At 40.0% G+C, this 16502-nt stretch overlaps 1 protein-coding gene across 1 annotated transcript; it reads right to left on the reverse strand.

The window, feature by feature from the left end:
- Nucleotides 1-3161: 3161 nt before the first annotated feature.
- On the reverse strand, nucleotides 3162-4401 carry LOC147602626 (uncharacterized). The gene is made up of 2 exons (XM_086797811.1): nucleotides 4103-4401; nucleotides 3162-3990 (listed from the first exon to the last, which is right to left on the reverse strand). Exons 1-2 carry the CDS (start codon nucleotides 4386-4388, stop codon nucleotides 3410-3412), a joined length of 867 nt encoding a protein of 288 aa, XP_086653937.1. The 5' UTR covers nucleotides 4389-4401; the 3' UTR covers nucleotides 3162-3409.
- Nucleotides 4402-16502: the final 12101 nt, after the last annotated feature.

Raw genomic sequence — 16502 nt, forward strand, 5'->3', positions numbered from 1 at the left:
AGATCATCCTAAATATGTTGCTAGTAAGAGTAACATTCCTCCACAAACACTTCGTGCAAAAGATTGGAAGCGTATTTGGGAGTCTACAAATATTCTTCCTCCAGATAGCATGAACAGGTATAGTAATGTTTTTTCAACCTTGTTTAGTCTCTAATTGAATTAAAGGTCACATAGAGCAATCCCTTGTGTAGGTACTCCATTTTTTTTCGGCTACCATATTGGACCCATCTTAAGATCAACCATCTTCTTGATCCCATGCACATCTTCAAGAATGTGGGATCTGGTATTTGGGAACATATTATTGGTAAACGAGACAATGTTAGCGTGCGTGAGGACTTGCGGGTCGCAGGACGTATGCGTCAAGCTTGGCCACGAGAGGTGGGTGGGCACGTTCGTCTTCCGCCTGTACCATGGATTATATCAAAGAAAGAGGAGAAGCAGGTAAAGCAGGCCATCACCACTTTGCGTACTCCCACTGGATGCATGAGATCATTGAAGGGAGCCTTTACAACCACTAAGAAAAGAGGTGTTGAGCAACTATATGGGTTGAAGTCCCACGATTGGCACAAGATGCTTCAAGTAAGTGTTTTCCAAGTCTTGTACGTTGAAATTAAATTTTGTAATGCCATAAACCATACATACATGTGCTCTTATGGGCGCAGTTCATACTACCTACTAGCATCGACCATTGTGCAAATAAGAGTTTGAAAAAATGTATTTATAAGATGGGCGAGCTTGTGAGGTATGTAAAACCCATGTCAGATCACCCTTCATTATACCCTGCAAAATGAACGTGCATGAGGTATAACGTACTATTTATTTATTTTTTAGATATGTTAGTTCCAAAGCAATTGATCCAGCCACGTTGGATGATGCGCGTGTTATGGCAGTGGAGGTGGTTTGTTTGGTAGAGGAGACTTTTCCGCGAACCATTCTCACAAGTCAACTACATCTCATTGTGCATTTAGTGGACGAAATCGCTTTATGTGGTACTGTGCATGCACGTTGGATGTTCTTCCTAGAGTGCTTCATGAAGACCTTAAAAGACTTTGTGAGGCAAAGTGCAAGGCCTGAAGGAAGCATGGCCGAGGGTTGGTTGATACAAGAGTCTCTTGTATATATTTCAGAATTTCTTGGTCAGGCGGACAGCTCTTTGCCACGACTATGGAGCAATGAAGAGGACTTGAGGATGACCTCTATTGTGCCTCAAGGAAAAGGACAGAGTAAAGTAATTGACAGAACATTGATTGATGATCTCAATTTCACTTGCATCCTTAATAGTGATGTGATGAGTAGATGGGTTACAAGATATGAGGATGCAAAGACAAAAAGGCAAGCAGAAAGAGCTCTCTTTCGGAGATAACATGGCTCTCGTAAGGCGTACCCTAAGCATCTAGAAACACTTCCGAATGATATCCATGTTGATTGGTTGCATGAGGAAATGGAGAGAGAAGAGAGCGACGAGGGGCTGCATATCACGGCGGAAGAATGGGAGTATGCACGAGGATGCATGTTAAAGGTACATAGAACTAATGTTTTGCATTAGTTGTAAGTGATTTGCTTTTAATATTTATTCACATTGCTTACACAAATATTGCTTCTATTTTGGTTCAGTGCACTATGTTCAATGCTATATGGTGTGAAGGCAAGCATTTTCGAACACAAAGAATTGATGAAAAGAGGAATACACAAGATTGCGGTGTCATTAGTAGCTTTGAGGAAGCTAATGGAAAAATAGATGATTATTGTGGCATAATCCAAGATATATTTAGGCTTGACTTTCGTCGCTTCTTTGTGTATGTTTTGGATGTCAAATGGCAAATGAACGTGGTGGAAAAAGGGCCTGATGCAACGATAAAACGCCATGCAAGTGGCTATGTAACTATTGACTCTACAAAGTTTTGGCAAACAAAGAAAGATACGCTCGTATTGCCACAACAATGTGAGCAGGTATGCATTTTTTTACTAATGTGTTTCATGTACATATATATCTAAGCTCGCTTACCCCTTGACTTTTGATATGCTAATTAATTACTGTAGTATGTGTATTTGAGTAGGTTATCTATCTACCAATGGTGCATGACATTAAATGGTGGTACATCATCCCTATTGCACCACGTTCCAAAGTGATGTATAATACATTCACTGATATGGAGCATATGGAGGATGTAACAAGCCGCAATGAAGATGATGTCGAACATGCCAATGAAGATGTTGTGATCGATGATCAAGAAATAAGAGATGATCATGATAATGAGGATGAGCGTGCCATTTCTCATGATCATGAGAATGACCCTACCATTGAGGATGATGGTGATGTTGATGAGGATGATCAGGACATCGATACCATTATCAATGGAGTACAGAATATCGATAGTGGAATAAATTTAATCGTAGCCTTACAAATTGATCAAATGGATATTGATGTTGATCGTTTGGCAAGGATGGATCTTATTGAAGATGAGATCGAACCCTAACCAATCCGTCACTGTATCGTTCTAAATTGATGACATTTCTATTGTATGTGTTGTCTTTTAATTATCATCTCATATGCATGATTTATTTTTGAATATATTTCATTGTTGTAAATGCATGTAGTGGGATTGTGTAATGATGTATACTGTAATGTACTATGAGATGGTTTAAAGAAAATGGTTCTTAATTTTGTAAAAGAATTCATTTTTTCTTCAGTTTTTTTTTACCAAGCGTGTATTAATGCGTGTATGGCAGCGTGTATTGATGCGTGTATTATTGCGTGTATATAAACGCGCTTATACACGCGTTGATAAATGTAAATATACACGCGAATTTAAATGTCAAAATACACGCGCCCGATTCTATTCAAATACATGCGTGACCATACACGCGCTCGTAATTTATCGCGTGTATGAAACGCGTGTATGGCAGCATTGTCTTGTAGTGACGTAGTTTATTGTGGATTTAGACACTTTGTCTTGTAGTGACGTAGTTTATTGTGGATTTAGACACTTGACAAGGCCATACAAATGTTGTTTTTCTCTTTCCAAAGCACATTGACGTAGCCTTTCGGCAAGAGTGAGTGCAAATAGAACATGCATTTGTCTTGTAGTGACGTAGTTTATTGTGGATTTAGACACTTGACAAGGCCATACAAATGTTGTTTTTCTCTTTCCAAAGCACATTGACGTAGCCTTTCGGCAAGAGTGAGTGCAAATAGAACATGCAATCACTGCTGCCACCTAAGTGTAGTAGTCCGCGCCTCGAAGTCAACATGAGAGAGAGAGGGCAGAGGGGAGAGAATACTGTGGTTGCTGCTGGCATGCTTAAGGGAAAATGTTGTTACTCCACCCGAAATTGTAGTGGTGGTTTATTCCTTAGAAAACTAGGGCGCCTACCATTTTAGGCGCGTCGACTATGAATTTATGGACCTCTAGTAGTGGTGGGGGGGCGGTGAAGGGGACTTGTAAGCGGGCGAGGAAGGTGGCGGGGGGTAGACGGGAGGGGACTTGTACACTGGGGAAGGAGATTTGTAAACCGGGGGAGGAGGGGAGGGTGAGGGAGGTGGGGGGTACGTCACAGGAGAAGGGGACTTGTAAGCGGGTGGTGAAGGTGGGGGGTACACCGGGGGAGAGGTGTACACAGGAGGAGGAGGAGAAGGGGACTTGTAAGCGGGTGGGGAAGGTGGGGGGTACACAGGAGGAGGTGTCTTGCATGGGCGGGCAGGAGCGAAGGCAAAAGGTCCCACAGAGTAGAGGAGCTTATCGGGGTATGACTTTTCCAGGCGGAGAGGGGCTCCGGATTTGCCATAGTTGATGTTGGTGCAAGTGCTGCACTTCTTGTCTGGGGAGGAGACCAAGTAGACCTTGCAGTTCTTGATCAGAGGCAGGAACTGCTTGAAGTCGAAGCGGGGGACGCGCAGCAAGAAGTAGCCATGAGAGTCGGTGAGAGCTGTGGAGTAGAAGAACTTCTGGTAGCGGAGGCCGGCTTGGCATGCGAGCTTCACCTTGGCTCCTGCGGAGGGTATCATCATGTTGTGAAAGATATACAGGCCGTATCAAGTTCGTCTTTCTGGTTTAGACTTTGAAGCAAGCACACTTGCATTATTAAGATATTAATTACTTACCAGCTAGGGGCTTTGCGTACGCGAGCGATCTGGTTCCCACATATTTGCAATCTTGGCACGACACTACTCCTTCCACCGCAAGGGCAACTACGCTTGGCTTCTTGTACGGTGCTGCCTTTTTGGGAGACTGCTTGTCCCCCTTGGGCGAGCTGTCTGTGTCCTTATAACCCTTGTGCGGATCCTCTTTGTTCGATCCATACTGCCCCTTCGCCAAAGCGACCTCGCAAGCCAAGCCGCAGATTAAAACGAACGCGAGCAAGCGCTTGTGCGTGAGAGACGTATCCATGGCTATAACTCAAATCCACTCAGAGTGTAGACGGACCATTACATCGACTGCTTTTATAACCATGTCTGCGAATACGACGACGAGGTTCGCACGTCCACGCCCTTCATCCGATCACTTTGTCACGACTCGGCACACTCCACCCACGATCCTCTCAGAGACGAGTGGTCCACACGAGGTGCCCATAGCCAGCCGGAGTACGACATAGTCCACATTTCTCGCATTGACCATTCCCCTGTATTTGATGAGTTCCTATAGTCTCCATGGATCTTGTCCCCATAAGGGCATAGTCTCCAACTTATTATGCTTTTGCCAGCAACCCACATTAAATGACAATTAGTATCTAATAAAAATGTGTTCTCTTCTTATTATATTAGTAAACTATCGAGCCACATATGCAACAGTCCACCTTTTACATATGCCACATGTATAGTTCAGATCCGAACAAAAACAACACTAGTATAACTCTTCACTATTAACAACCCACAAATCTGGTCCCACCTCTCATCTTGCCAGACAAAAGACGATTGATCCCATCTGATATGGTATGCCAAGCCCAGTGGTGAAGCCCTTGGGGCTCTGCTCCTCCATAGCCTCCTTGTTTCATATCTTCACAACAGGCCTCTATCCAGTTGGGTTCTCTATCAATGCAAAGAATGTATGGACTAGTTGTTTCTCCTTCAAATACCACCTCTGTATTTTAGGCCCAACTTTGGCAAGCCAACTCTCCCATTATTATATGTCCCCAACTCCTTCACATCCTTCCCTACATACACACGCAAAGCAATGAATTTGTTAGGTTCCCCTAGTATGTGCACAACTATCCCAACATCTTATGAGTGGCTCATCCTATTCCACTTTGTTATGACTGCACCAACTCCACAAATGTGTTATTATTCATTTTATTCACATAGTATACATACCAACAATAGTGTACACAACTATACATAACTCAATAGCATCGAGTCTCACTACCTTAAACCCTTTTGAAAATACCAGATAGTTCCTAGAAATCTATATTTCCCACAAACAAGTATATCTAACCATGCTGAAAATCATACCAATTGTCCCCTCTGCTTCAATCAATTTTCCCATTAACCAGTCCCCCCAAGAACCCCTTAGAGCTATGTTAGCAAACACCCAATTGTCTATCTTTCTCCACAACCCCCTGATGGAAAAACATCCCCAAAAAGCATGTTTACCATCCTCTACTACTGATCCACACCTAGGATGACAAACCCATGAGGTAAAGTGTCTATTAACCAACTTGCAGCTCAGAGGGAAAGCCCACATGCATACTCTCCACAGAAAGGTTTGGGATTTCGAAGGTATTCTCAGACCCCATAGCAATTTCCACCTCTTCTCCCAAGTACCTTGCTCCAGCTTACCCTCCAAATTTTGTTACAGTAGGCTGCATTCAACTCACTCTTTATCATCTCTATACATGCCTTTGGATTTTCAATAGAAACCAATATATTATCTTTCCATTGATCAATCAAACTTCTTACACAAGTATCCTTCTCTTCTCAGTAACATCAGCATCACCCTTGTTTATACCTTTATGTGGTGAGAATACTTATCATCAACTTTAGAGAGAGAGAGAGAGAGAGAGAGAGAGAGAGAGAGAGAGAGAGAGAGAGAGAGAGAGAGAGAATGAGAATGTGGAAGATGACACAATATTGGGTCACAATACCCACTGAAAGGGACCCCTCCAAGCAGGAGTATTTGCTTATATTATTCTTTGGAGAAATGTTGTATGATATGAATGCCCAATGTAAGAACAAGGAAGACTGTGCATCAATTGAGTATCTAGCTATCGCAAGGCTCTGCTAAAGACTCTCCTTGGCCACTAATGCAAGTCCACATAGCAAGAGAACTGCACATATGCTGGCTGAATGTGAAGAGTATCTTCTTTATTAGTAGCCTAGAGTGCTTGGATGGTGCAAAGTGAGTATGCTTTGTTGAGAATACTTGAATGATTGAATGAGAATTGATGCGCCTATATTGATATGTCTCCTTGCTATACTAGCTAGCCAGCATAGGGTTGTCGGCCAATTCACCATGGACACAAATTACCCAATAAAAAGAATTAAATGCTACTAATTGTTGCGCATGGGAAAATATGATTTTTATAACGTTGTCCAACCTGTTATGTCCTTGCCACCTGGAGTATTATACCCCACATGTTGTGAGCCTACATCAACAGATGCTGGGCGACTGGGTATAGACCCACTCCCATGCTGGTCGGCTAGTCACTGAGGTTGTTGAAGGGTAAGCTTAGCCCTTGTACATGCCAAATAAGCCCACGGACATACCAAAACACTTCTACATGCCTGCTCATGCCTGACCTAATGCTAGGGCTGACTTCTACATGCACTAACTAACACATTCTCCAAGTGGGTTAAGAGGACTAACAATAGACTGACCTCTAAAGCTCAGAGAGACTAACCTATGTAGCTTGTGCCTGACTGTCCCTGGACTAAGGGCTCAAAATGGGGTCATGACGTACGATAAAAAATCCTAGAAAAGGTTCTATTTCTATACAAATGTTGCACTGATGATCATGCCAATGTGTCATTCTGTACCCCAGTGTAGGGTGCATGTGACCATCCCTCCTACTTAACTTGGTGGTAGGTTCAGGGCTTCCAAGTTGTCTGCCAACAAGTAGGGGTACTCTTGAAATAACTCTTGATCGATCCAGCCAAACTGCGTCATGGGTTCCACGGTCTTTAAACTTCATGTAGAACTGTCGTATTCATCGACCGGATCCATGCTTCCATCTATGGAGGAGAAGTTATTCTTGCCTATAACTTAAGCTTTGTCAATCATATTTTGGTTCTTTCTCTTCTGATATATTCTGAATTATGGACCTACATATGGCTTCCACCAAGAAACATGAGAGACATTGTGCATAGTCCAACTTTCTGACAACTTTTACTTTAAAGACACATAACTTAACCTCTGAATGACTGGAAATGGGCTGAAACTTCTGAATGATAGTTTGGGACAATGATTTTCCACTTGCTTTAGCCATTGTTTCATGATGCTAAGATATACCCAATCCTCTTCCTTAAAGTTGACATCTTGCCTGGATTTGTTGGCTTGTTGGGTATATGCTTGCTTTAGCCATTGTTTCATGATGCGAAGATATACCCAATCCTCTTCCTTAAAGTTGACATCTTGCCTGGATTTGTTGGCTTGTTGGGTATATGCTTCCTTAGCCTTGGTGGCAAGGTGCTCCTTAACTAACTCCATGATTTCTGAGAATGTCTCGGTGGTTTTATTGGCCTCAAGAGAATTGGCCTCAAGAGATGGTGACACCTGTCTCATCAACAGAGATGATAACCGCCAAATGCTACCTCATACGGCATGCGTCCAATAGTCAATGAGTGAGTATCATTTAGGACCAAAGGAAGATATTGTTCCAATTTCGATTGCTTGTCATGGTAGTATGATTTGAGAACATCAAAGGCCAATTGATTGTAGATTTCTGTTTGAGGATGGAATACACATTAGGAAAAATTTGGACTATGAAATGGGCCCTGTAAGAAATCCAAATTTTTAGTAATCTTTTGATTAAAAATGCTAATTTTGACCCCATAGTGGGAGATAAAGCAAATGATTCCCCTATTTTTTATAGACTTTTTAGGTCCTACGATCTACATTTTATCCATTCTCTCACTAGCTTTTAGTACTTTTATAGTCTATAGTTTTGGAATATTTTAACCCATTAAAGTTTAGATGCAAGTTGCATCACCATTCCCAAGTTCTCACTTTTCGTCAGCCATAAAGGGGGCCCAAAATTTGACTTTTTCAAAATTTTCATTTTTTGAGTTTTTTCATCACAAAAACTTTCCTTATATATATATAAACCCAAAAAGTGAAATTTTTATATCATTTCTTAGTCATAATTACCTCATAACAATCTTGTCATATCTTTCTAACTTCTATGATATCTAATGATTGCAAGGTGCATTCTAATATTTTATACCCAAAATAGAATGCAAGTTGCATCACCACGCCCATAAGGAGGGTCCAAAAATGGTTTTTTTTTTAATTTTGAGTTTTTCCATCAAAAAAAATTCCCTTATATATATAAACCCAAAAAGTGCATTTCTTATATCATTTCTTAGTCATAACTACCTCATAACAATCTTGTCATATCTTCATAACTTCCTCAGAATCTTGACTCTTGTCATATCTTCCTAATTGCTATGCTATGTAATGATTACAAGATGCATTCTAATATTTTATATCCTAAAATAGAAGGGCATTTTCTGAGGCCACTAAAATAATGACTTTTTGATACTTTTAACATTTTAGTGTATTTTTATTTAAAACTTTCCTCCCAAATATATATATATTGAAAAGTTTATTTTTAATATCATTTTCAAATCCTTATCTCATTTAATGTCATTTAATGCCACCCCACTCCTTTCATTCTTTTCATCTCTACTCTAAAAAAACCCATCCTACTGATGCACAATCTGTCCAAGCTCTTAGGATGGATAATTAATTATTCATTTTTCAAGATTCTTAAATATTAGGATAAAAATTGTAAAATCGTTCAAAAAGCAGCCAAGTTATGGCAAAATTTTCCTAGATGTAATTATCTTTGAAATAAGATGGTTGATGACCTAGTTCAATGGCCATGAGTTAAGAGACGAGTAGGAATAATAGATAAAGACCACTTAGTCGTCACGCAAGGTGTAGACCTGTGACACATGAGAACCTTCCCTTGTGTTGAAGAAAAGGGGAAAGAAATGATCCTAGTGAATATAATCAAACTCGAAGGTTAGATCCTTGAGCGAAAAGGCTTCCTTGATGGGAAAGATCCCTAATAAGAAGTGAACTCGCCCAATGTTTGTGACTATAAATGAAGTCGTATAGAGAACCATCCTATAAATGTTGGTCTTGAAGAAAGGATCAAGGATCAATGAAACAACAAGGTGGTCATCCTCAGAATGGCCGAGAATCGTAGTGGGATAAAGGCCGTGTTGTTATCCTCGTGCTGAAGGATCGAGAGAAGAATAGATGTTTATGATGTTATGTGGGATAAAGGAAAGTTGCGGGATTATATTTATATTTTCTTTCTGTATTATAGGACCCTAATAAGTCCTTGTTTTAGGGGAACGATTCAACGATTGTGCCTTGCTTTTGATGGGGAAAAAAAGCATTGATTCTGTGAACCAAGTGCGAGTCTTTTTCCACTGTGGAGTCTGACCATTGAACTTCAAATGAATGGGAACGTGAGAAATTTATTCAATTCTGGAGATCATTTCAGAAAGGATTAAGTTGTCAGAATCAAAGGAAATGATTGTGAGAACTATCCCAAGGTTGTGATCAAGCTCAGAACGATGAGGTTTAAATTTAAGAAATTATTTGACGGATAGAAAGGAAATATGATTGCAAGAAATGTATCGATGAATAACCTCAAAAAGGTTTGACCTTATCAGAAGAGAAATGTCGTGGTTGGATAAGCGTATACTTGACTTGTTTGCTTAGAATTCTGTTTTACATCAAGATCGCCGATGGGCATTTGGTTCTGTTTCGAAGGTGAAGGAAGTGATGTTCAAATAACAAAGGGCCAAAGAGAGTAGGAAATGAGAAACAACAATATGAGGAATGGAACTCCCCCTGGTGGATCATTAAGAGAGTATCCAAAACAGTGATCATTAAATAAGAGGTAACACCCCCTAGCGGATCGTTAAGATAGTACCCGAAGAGTAAAAATTGGTATGAAATCTGGAATATGGGATGGCTTACCCTGGCGAATTGGTAAGAGAGCATCCAAAGAGAAATGAGGATTGAAGGATAGCTCCCCCTCCTGGCAAATCGTTAAGATAGCTAATTGAAGGGATAGGTAACATAAGAGTCAAGAAAGAAGCAAATATTTCATTATCAACTCAGAATTGATGGTTCACTGATGATCAGGATAAAGGTTCAGTTATGTTAGATAGATTATTTGAATAAATACTCTTTGAATTTTAAGATATGATTGTTCTCTATGCATGTGATGGTCCTTACACTGTGTCGACGATGGGGCTCAGAGGGAAGACCTCTCTCTAAGTATCCAGACACAAACCCTATTTAATACTTTGGATTTAATGTAAACTGGAAAGTGGGTGGCAGGGTGGACCCGAGCAGTACGGGTGCTTTCCAACATTAAGACTGAAAATTGTTAACCTAGATAAAGATACATGTAATAAGTCAGACTTTAGAGAATTTCAGAAGAAAACTCTTAATTTATGGTCTTTTATACTCGAGGGGGGTAAGCTGTCGGCATGAGCACAAGGAAGCCACTGATATATCTTTAACTCCTGAGAAGTATGAAAGAGATATTCCGAGGAGTCGTATACCGATAAAATTTTAGATAATTTGGGAAACCGTTGGCTAGACCTTAAGATGTTCCAAATTCATGGAGGAATTGCCTATGTCTTCCGACGAGAAAAATTTTCCAGGTACGGTTTCAGGTTGAGCCACCAGACTAGTCTCTTTCCCAGACATTCGTGGGGCAAGGCACCAGACTAGTCTCTTGCCCAGACATTCGTGGGGCAAGGCCCCGAGTGAGATGCTATGCCCTACGTAGTTGCTATTTCGCTACTAGCATTCCAATGGACTATAGAGGGAGGGATCCCACAGTATTATATTAGTTAATTGATGGTTGTTATTTTCTAAGGGTGTAGAGGCCATCTCTAAAAAAAATGCAGCCATTAGTTTGGTGTCCTCAATGAGGATAGAATTTATATCTTTCTCCAAGGCTATTTCTTATCTTTATTTACTACTACAAAGACAAGAACAATGGGATCTTTACCAATCTTTCATGGAGGATTAAGTGAAAGTGTTTGCGACTTTTTCGATGAACTAGAACTCTTCTATTTTTAGTCAATAAGGGAACTGGTTGAATACAATCTGAGGACTATACACTTATTTTTGAAGGATAATGCTAAAGTATGGTTTAGAGCCTTGCCAGTTGATACTCGGAATAGATGGCCTCTTTTTTTGAAAGCCTTTATGTGACAAAGTATGGCATAGGAGAAACTTGAGAAGCTATTTGGCCTCATCTTCAAAAACTTAAATAAAAGACTTTAGAGGAATATTACACGTATGAAGCTCAGTTTCAAGACCTATGGGGAAAGTGGAAAGTCTCACTACAAGGAGTTGAGCCTATTTTTTTGAAAAAAGATACTCATAGGACTGCATCCATGAAGTGCATCCACGAAGACGGTAATCTTATGCCAATGTAAAAGAGGAAATTCAAATCAAATCAAAAAGAAGGAGAAAGAATTGGATCTTTTGAAGACTTTATAAGAAGAAAAAGGGGAAAAGATGACAAAGGCAAATATGTGGGGTTATGCAAGAAGAACCACAAACAAGTAAGAAGAAGAATAGGATTAAAAGGAAGATAACCCTTGCTCATTTTCCATTAGGACATTGTCAGAGATCCTAGAACCTTTTAGAAGACTTGAATATAGGAGAAGAACCAAACATTACATGGTCTCAGTTTTTGGAGTTAGCACCAAAGATGAGGAGGCAATGGAGTAGGGTTGAGCATTAGATTACCCAAGAAGAAGATAATTATTCATTCAAATCTTATTAAAATCAAGACACAAGCGGATGTGGAACCCACCTTGGATGCTTGGATAAAAGGCCACATGATTTCAAAGGTCTAATGGTGGAGCATAGGTGAGTATTACGACTAAGGATACCATGCATAAATGTGGTTTGAAGAGACACTCATCCTCTCTATTCAAAGTCAATTTGGCCAATAATTCTAGGGTACGTTGTGTTGGAATTATACAAGATTTGAAAATTACAATATGTGGTATAGAATCTAAAGTGGATATGCATGTGATGCGAGGTTATGCTAACAAAGGGAGATGAATACCCCATCATACTTAGAAGGCCATGGTTGATAGCTATGAGGGCTATCCAAAAATGGGGAACAAGGTTCCTTGTACTCAAGCTAGAGATGGAAGAAAACAAAGGAATCCTAGTCATCTATGACATGAAGCATGGAAAACACATTAAGATTAATTGATACTATAGTGAATAAATAAGGTACTACTAAATACATCCAATTTCCTAAGTGGGTGGAATTATCTCAGAACACAAGAAATTGGGCAGATTCACACCTCTAGTAGCAAGTGGTTTTATGCTTCATTTATGCCAACCCATGCATGTTTTACCTTGAGATTTTAACTATAGGATCCTTGTAAGGTGAGGAACAAGCCTACAAAAGGACTTACACCAATTTTAAGCTCACACAAAGAATGGAAAAAAAGACCAGTCTGTAGTTTAGCATAATTTTTCGACAGCTAGCGGGCGACTGTGAAATCGCTTCATTCCCTTGGTGATAATCAATGCCTTGATGTGATGGAGGTCACCCAGGAATCGATTGAGAAATGGCTAAGTAAATGAAGAGAATAGAGCTTGGAAAGTCAGGGCAACAAGAGGGGAAAGAGGATAATATTAAGATTAGTGGTAATAAGATGATTAGTGAAGGAATTGAACTAATGTGATTTAATATTAGTGATGTGGGGATAGGGAAGGTTGTGATACCATGTTAAAATCATGGGTGCCATGTGTATGGCTATGGTTATTAGTACTAATCCTAAATTAATTTGTTGATTGAGCTAATCTAAGGTGGGTGGCCCCTAAGCATAAACATGAAGATTAATTTCTCAACTATTTAAGCAAGAGAATTAAGCACAATTTGGTTAAAAGATTGAGATTTGTACTCATATCTAGAGGCTTAGTATCTTGCTTCATATTTAATTACTTGAAATTTCCTCCTTTTATATAGGTAGGTACACCCTCGGGCTTTTACATCAATGTGGGATAATCCCCTTTGCTCTTGTGTCTTCATGCTAGACTTTGCACTTGTTTGGCTAATCATTCTCAATCCCTATATCTTCCTTGTGCTCAATGGCACCACATTCACTTCCATTGGCGTATAGATATAGGCTTGCGATTTGTCATCCCAAATGCTTTGAGAATCTCCCAAGCATATTTTTGCTGCAAAATGAAGATTCTACTTGGCTCTTGCAAAACCTCAATCTCCAAATAGAAATGCATGACCCAATTCTATCATCTCAAACTCATTGCTCAGCACATCCATTGTCTGTTGGATCATCTCTTCATTTTGCCACTTGAAATGTTTAAGTCATCTTCATACAATACAACAAAAACAATATTGCCATGCCTTTTTAGAACATACAACTTAGCATCAGGAGTCCCAGGAGCACTTCCTACATAAACCCAATCTTTTTAAAAAGTTGGTCTATCATGTGATACCATGCCCTTGGGGCCAGTTTAAACCCATAGAATCCCTTCTTCAGTTTGCAAACTTTGTTCTTTGATCTGGGCATTTCAAAACCTGGTGGCCATTATACCAGGATATATATACCTCCTCCTTGAGATGGCCATTCAGAAATGCTAATTTGACATCCATATGAAAGACTAGCCACTTTTGTGAGTAGCCAAGGTAAGTACTGCCCTGATAGTTCTCATGCGAGTTGTGGGAGCAAAGGGTTCATCAAAGTTGAAACCCTCTACCTATGCGAATCCCTGTGTAGTCAACCTAGCTTTGTATTTTGCAAGTGAGCCATTAGGCTTATAATTAGCTTTCCCATTTGGTACCAGTTACCTTTTTGTTTGGTGGTCAGTCAACTAGCTCCTAGGTGTTCTTCTTTATGATGTTATCATACTCAGATTGCATCGTGGCTTTCCATTGGATTTTCTAAGGCTTCATCCAAGGTGGCTAGCTCCTTCACTATTCCCATTATCTCAGCCATCAAGTCCATATTGATAATGAGATCATATGCTCTTCTCTTCTCCTCTATTACCCTTTATCTACATGGTCCATCTGTTGAAGATTCTAGCTTCTCAAGTACTAGATTACATTTATCAAAGAGCTGGTGTGCCCACTTTGGAAGTGGCTTTCCTTGTGGTGGTGTAGCAATAGGCTGTTGTGATATGTAAGAGTCTTCATCCTCTGAATTTTCCTCCTACTTGAGAGGAAATCTTATTGGTGGGTTGGACTCATGGTGGACTGTTTCTCTGGTTGATGATAGAGTGGATGGATCTCCTTCCTCCCCACTAAGTGTGGTTGTTTTGCAAATAGCACATCTTGGCTAACCAAAATCTTATTTTCCTCTGACTATATCCAAGAAAGATACACTTCTTGCTTTTAGCGTCTAGCTTGGTTCTGGATGCATCTAGAATATGCACATAACATTCACAAACAAATGTTGTGAAATGAGAAACCGAAGATTTCTTACTAGAGTAGGCCTCTTGAGGTGTAACATCCTTGAGTGCCTTTGTGTAGCTCCTATTGGAGGACACAAACTACTGTGTTGACTGCTTCAGTCCAAAATGTATTGGGAAAAACTCCTTTGCCTTCCACATGCATTGAGCCATCTCCATGAAAGTTCAATTTGAGGAATTCTACAACACCATTTTGTTGAGGTTTTGTGAGCAGTGGGTGCTTGATACCATTCTCCTTGTAGTAGCTATCAAATTACGTGAAAGGAATTCTCCTCCTCAATCTGTACAAAACTTCTTCACATTATTTCCTGACTCACTTTCCACAAGCTTATGCCACTGTTTGAACTTGCCAAAAGCTTTAACCTTATCCCAAAGGAAATAAACCCACATCTTCCTACTATAGACATTTCACCACAAAGATCAACATGTGCCAACTCTAGAGGAGTCTTTTTCGATTGTTTCTATCCTTTGGAAATGCCTTACATTGTTGCTTGTTCATCATGCAAGCTTCACATGGTTCCTACAATTCTAAAAAAGCAGGCAAATTAGCTACCATGGCCTTTTTTTGCATTGCCTTTAGCATTATAAATCTAATGTCACCAAATCGCTCATGACAAAGTGTGCTTGTGCTCTTATCTGCAGATACTGTAAGGGCACTCAGGTCATAGAGATTTTTGCACCTTACTCCTTTACCGACTACCTTTCCAGCAGCATCTAGAATTTTTGCTTTAATTTTCTTGAAGTGTACTTCAAGCCCACAATCTGTCATCTTCACAAACAACTAATACTAGATTTTTCTTTATTTAGGATACATAGATCTTATCTACCAGCTTCTTCTCTTCACCTATAGATTCCACAAAAGATATCATTCCAGACCCTTTGGCTAGACATTTAGCATTATTTCCAATAACGACACTGATGGGTTCCTATAGAGGCTTCTAGGTAGTATACCAGGCCTTCTTACTAGTCATGTATCACGATCCTTCACTATCAAAAATCCATAAATCATCAACTCGAGACTGAGTAGAAGACCATACCTCTTCAATGGTGACCCAAAGTTTAAGCTCGGTCTTGAAATTGTTGATTGATCCCTTTCATGAAGACTTCAGGGTGCTATTCTTCTCATCAGCCTGTGTCTTTCTACAGTCTTTGATAGCGTGACCTTTCTTGTTCACAGTAATAGCATTACCCTTGAAACTTCTTCTTCTTGTCACATTAGAAGACGTTGCACCTTTGCCTTTAACATTGGCCAAAAATGCAGCATCACCACCATTGTGGGTCTTCAGCCGCATCTGCTCCTCAAGTAACATAGCACTAAAATTTTCAAATGATAAAGGTGGTACTCTAACCTATGTGTTTAGTGATGTAGCAAGCCATCATACTTATGTGGGAGAATTCGGATCCATGAACCTCAATGCATCTCCAGGCCAACTCCTCATCACTAGTGTGTGTAATCCCTATATCAGCCTTTTGATCATGTAGACTTTGGATCCATGAGATAAATGCTTCAACAACTTCTCCTTTTAGCAAACTTTTCAGTAGTAAGTTGATTCTCTAGGTTTTAAATCATGGTTTAATTTCGAGTCTCATACTGATTTCTCAGTATGATCCAAGCCTTTTTTGTGTTGGTAGTATGTTGAATTCGAGTGAGAAGAGAATAACTTAAGCTGGTGACAATGGCACACTAGTTATGTATCCATTTCCACAACAGTTTCTAGGAGCTCATAAGAATCTAGAATGGCATTTATTAGAGATTGTAGTTTGTCCCATCAAGCTTGCCTTTCGATGAAGGTAGGTGGACGAATGCACAAGATTGGTGCCAGCACCAACAACAAGAGAGATAGAAGC

This window comes from Cibotium barometz, unplaced genomic scaffold, assembly GCF_041138505.1.
Source record: "Cibotium barometz isolate CiBa-2024 unplaced genomic scaffold, ASM4113850v1 ctg368, whole genome shotgun sequence".
Lineage (NCBI taxonomy): Eukaryota > Viridiplantae > Streptophyta > Polypodiopsida > Cyatheales > Cibotiaceae > Cibotium > Cibotium barometz.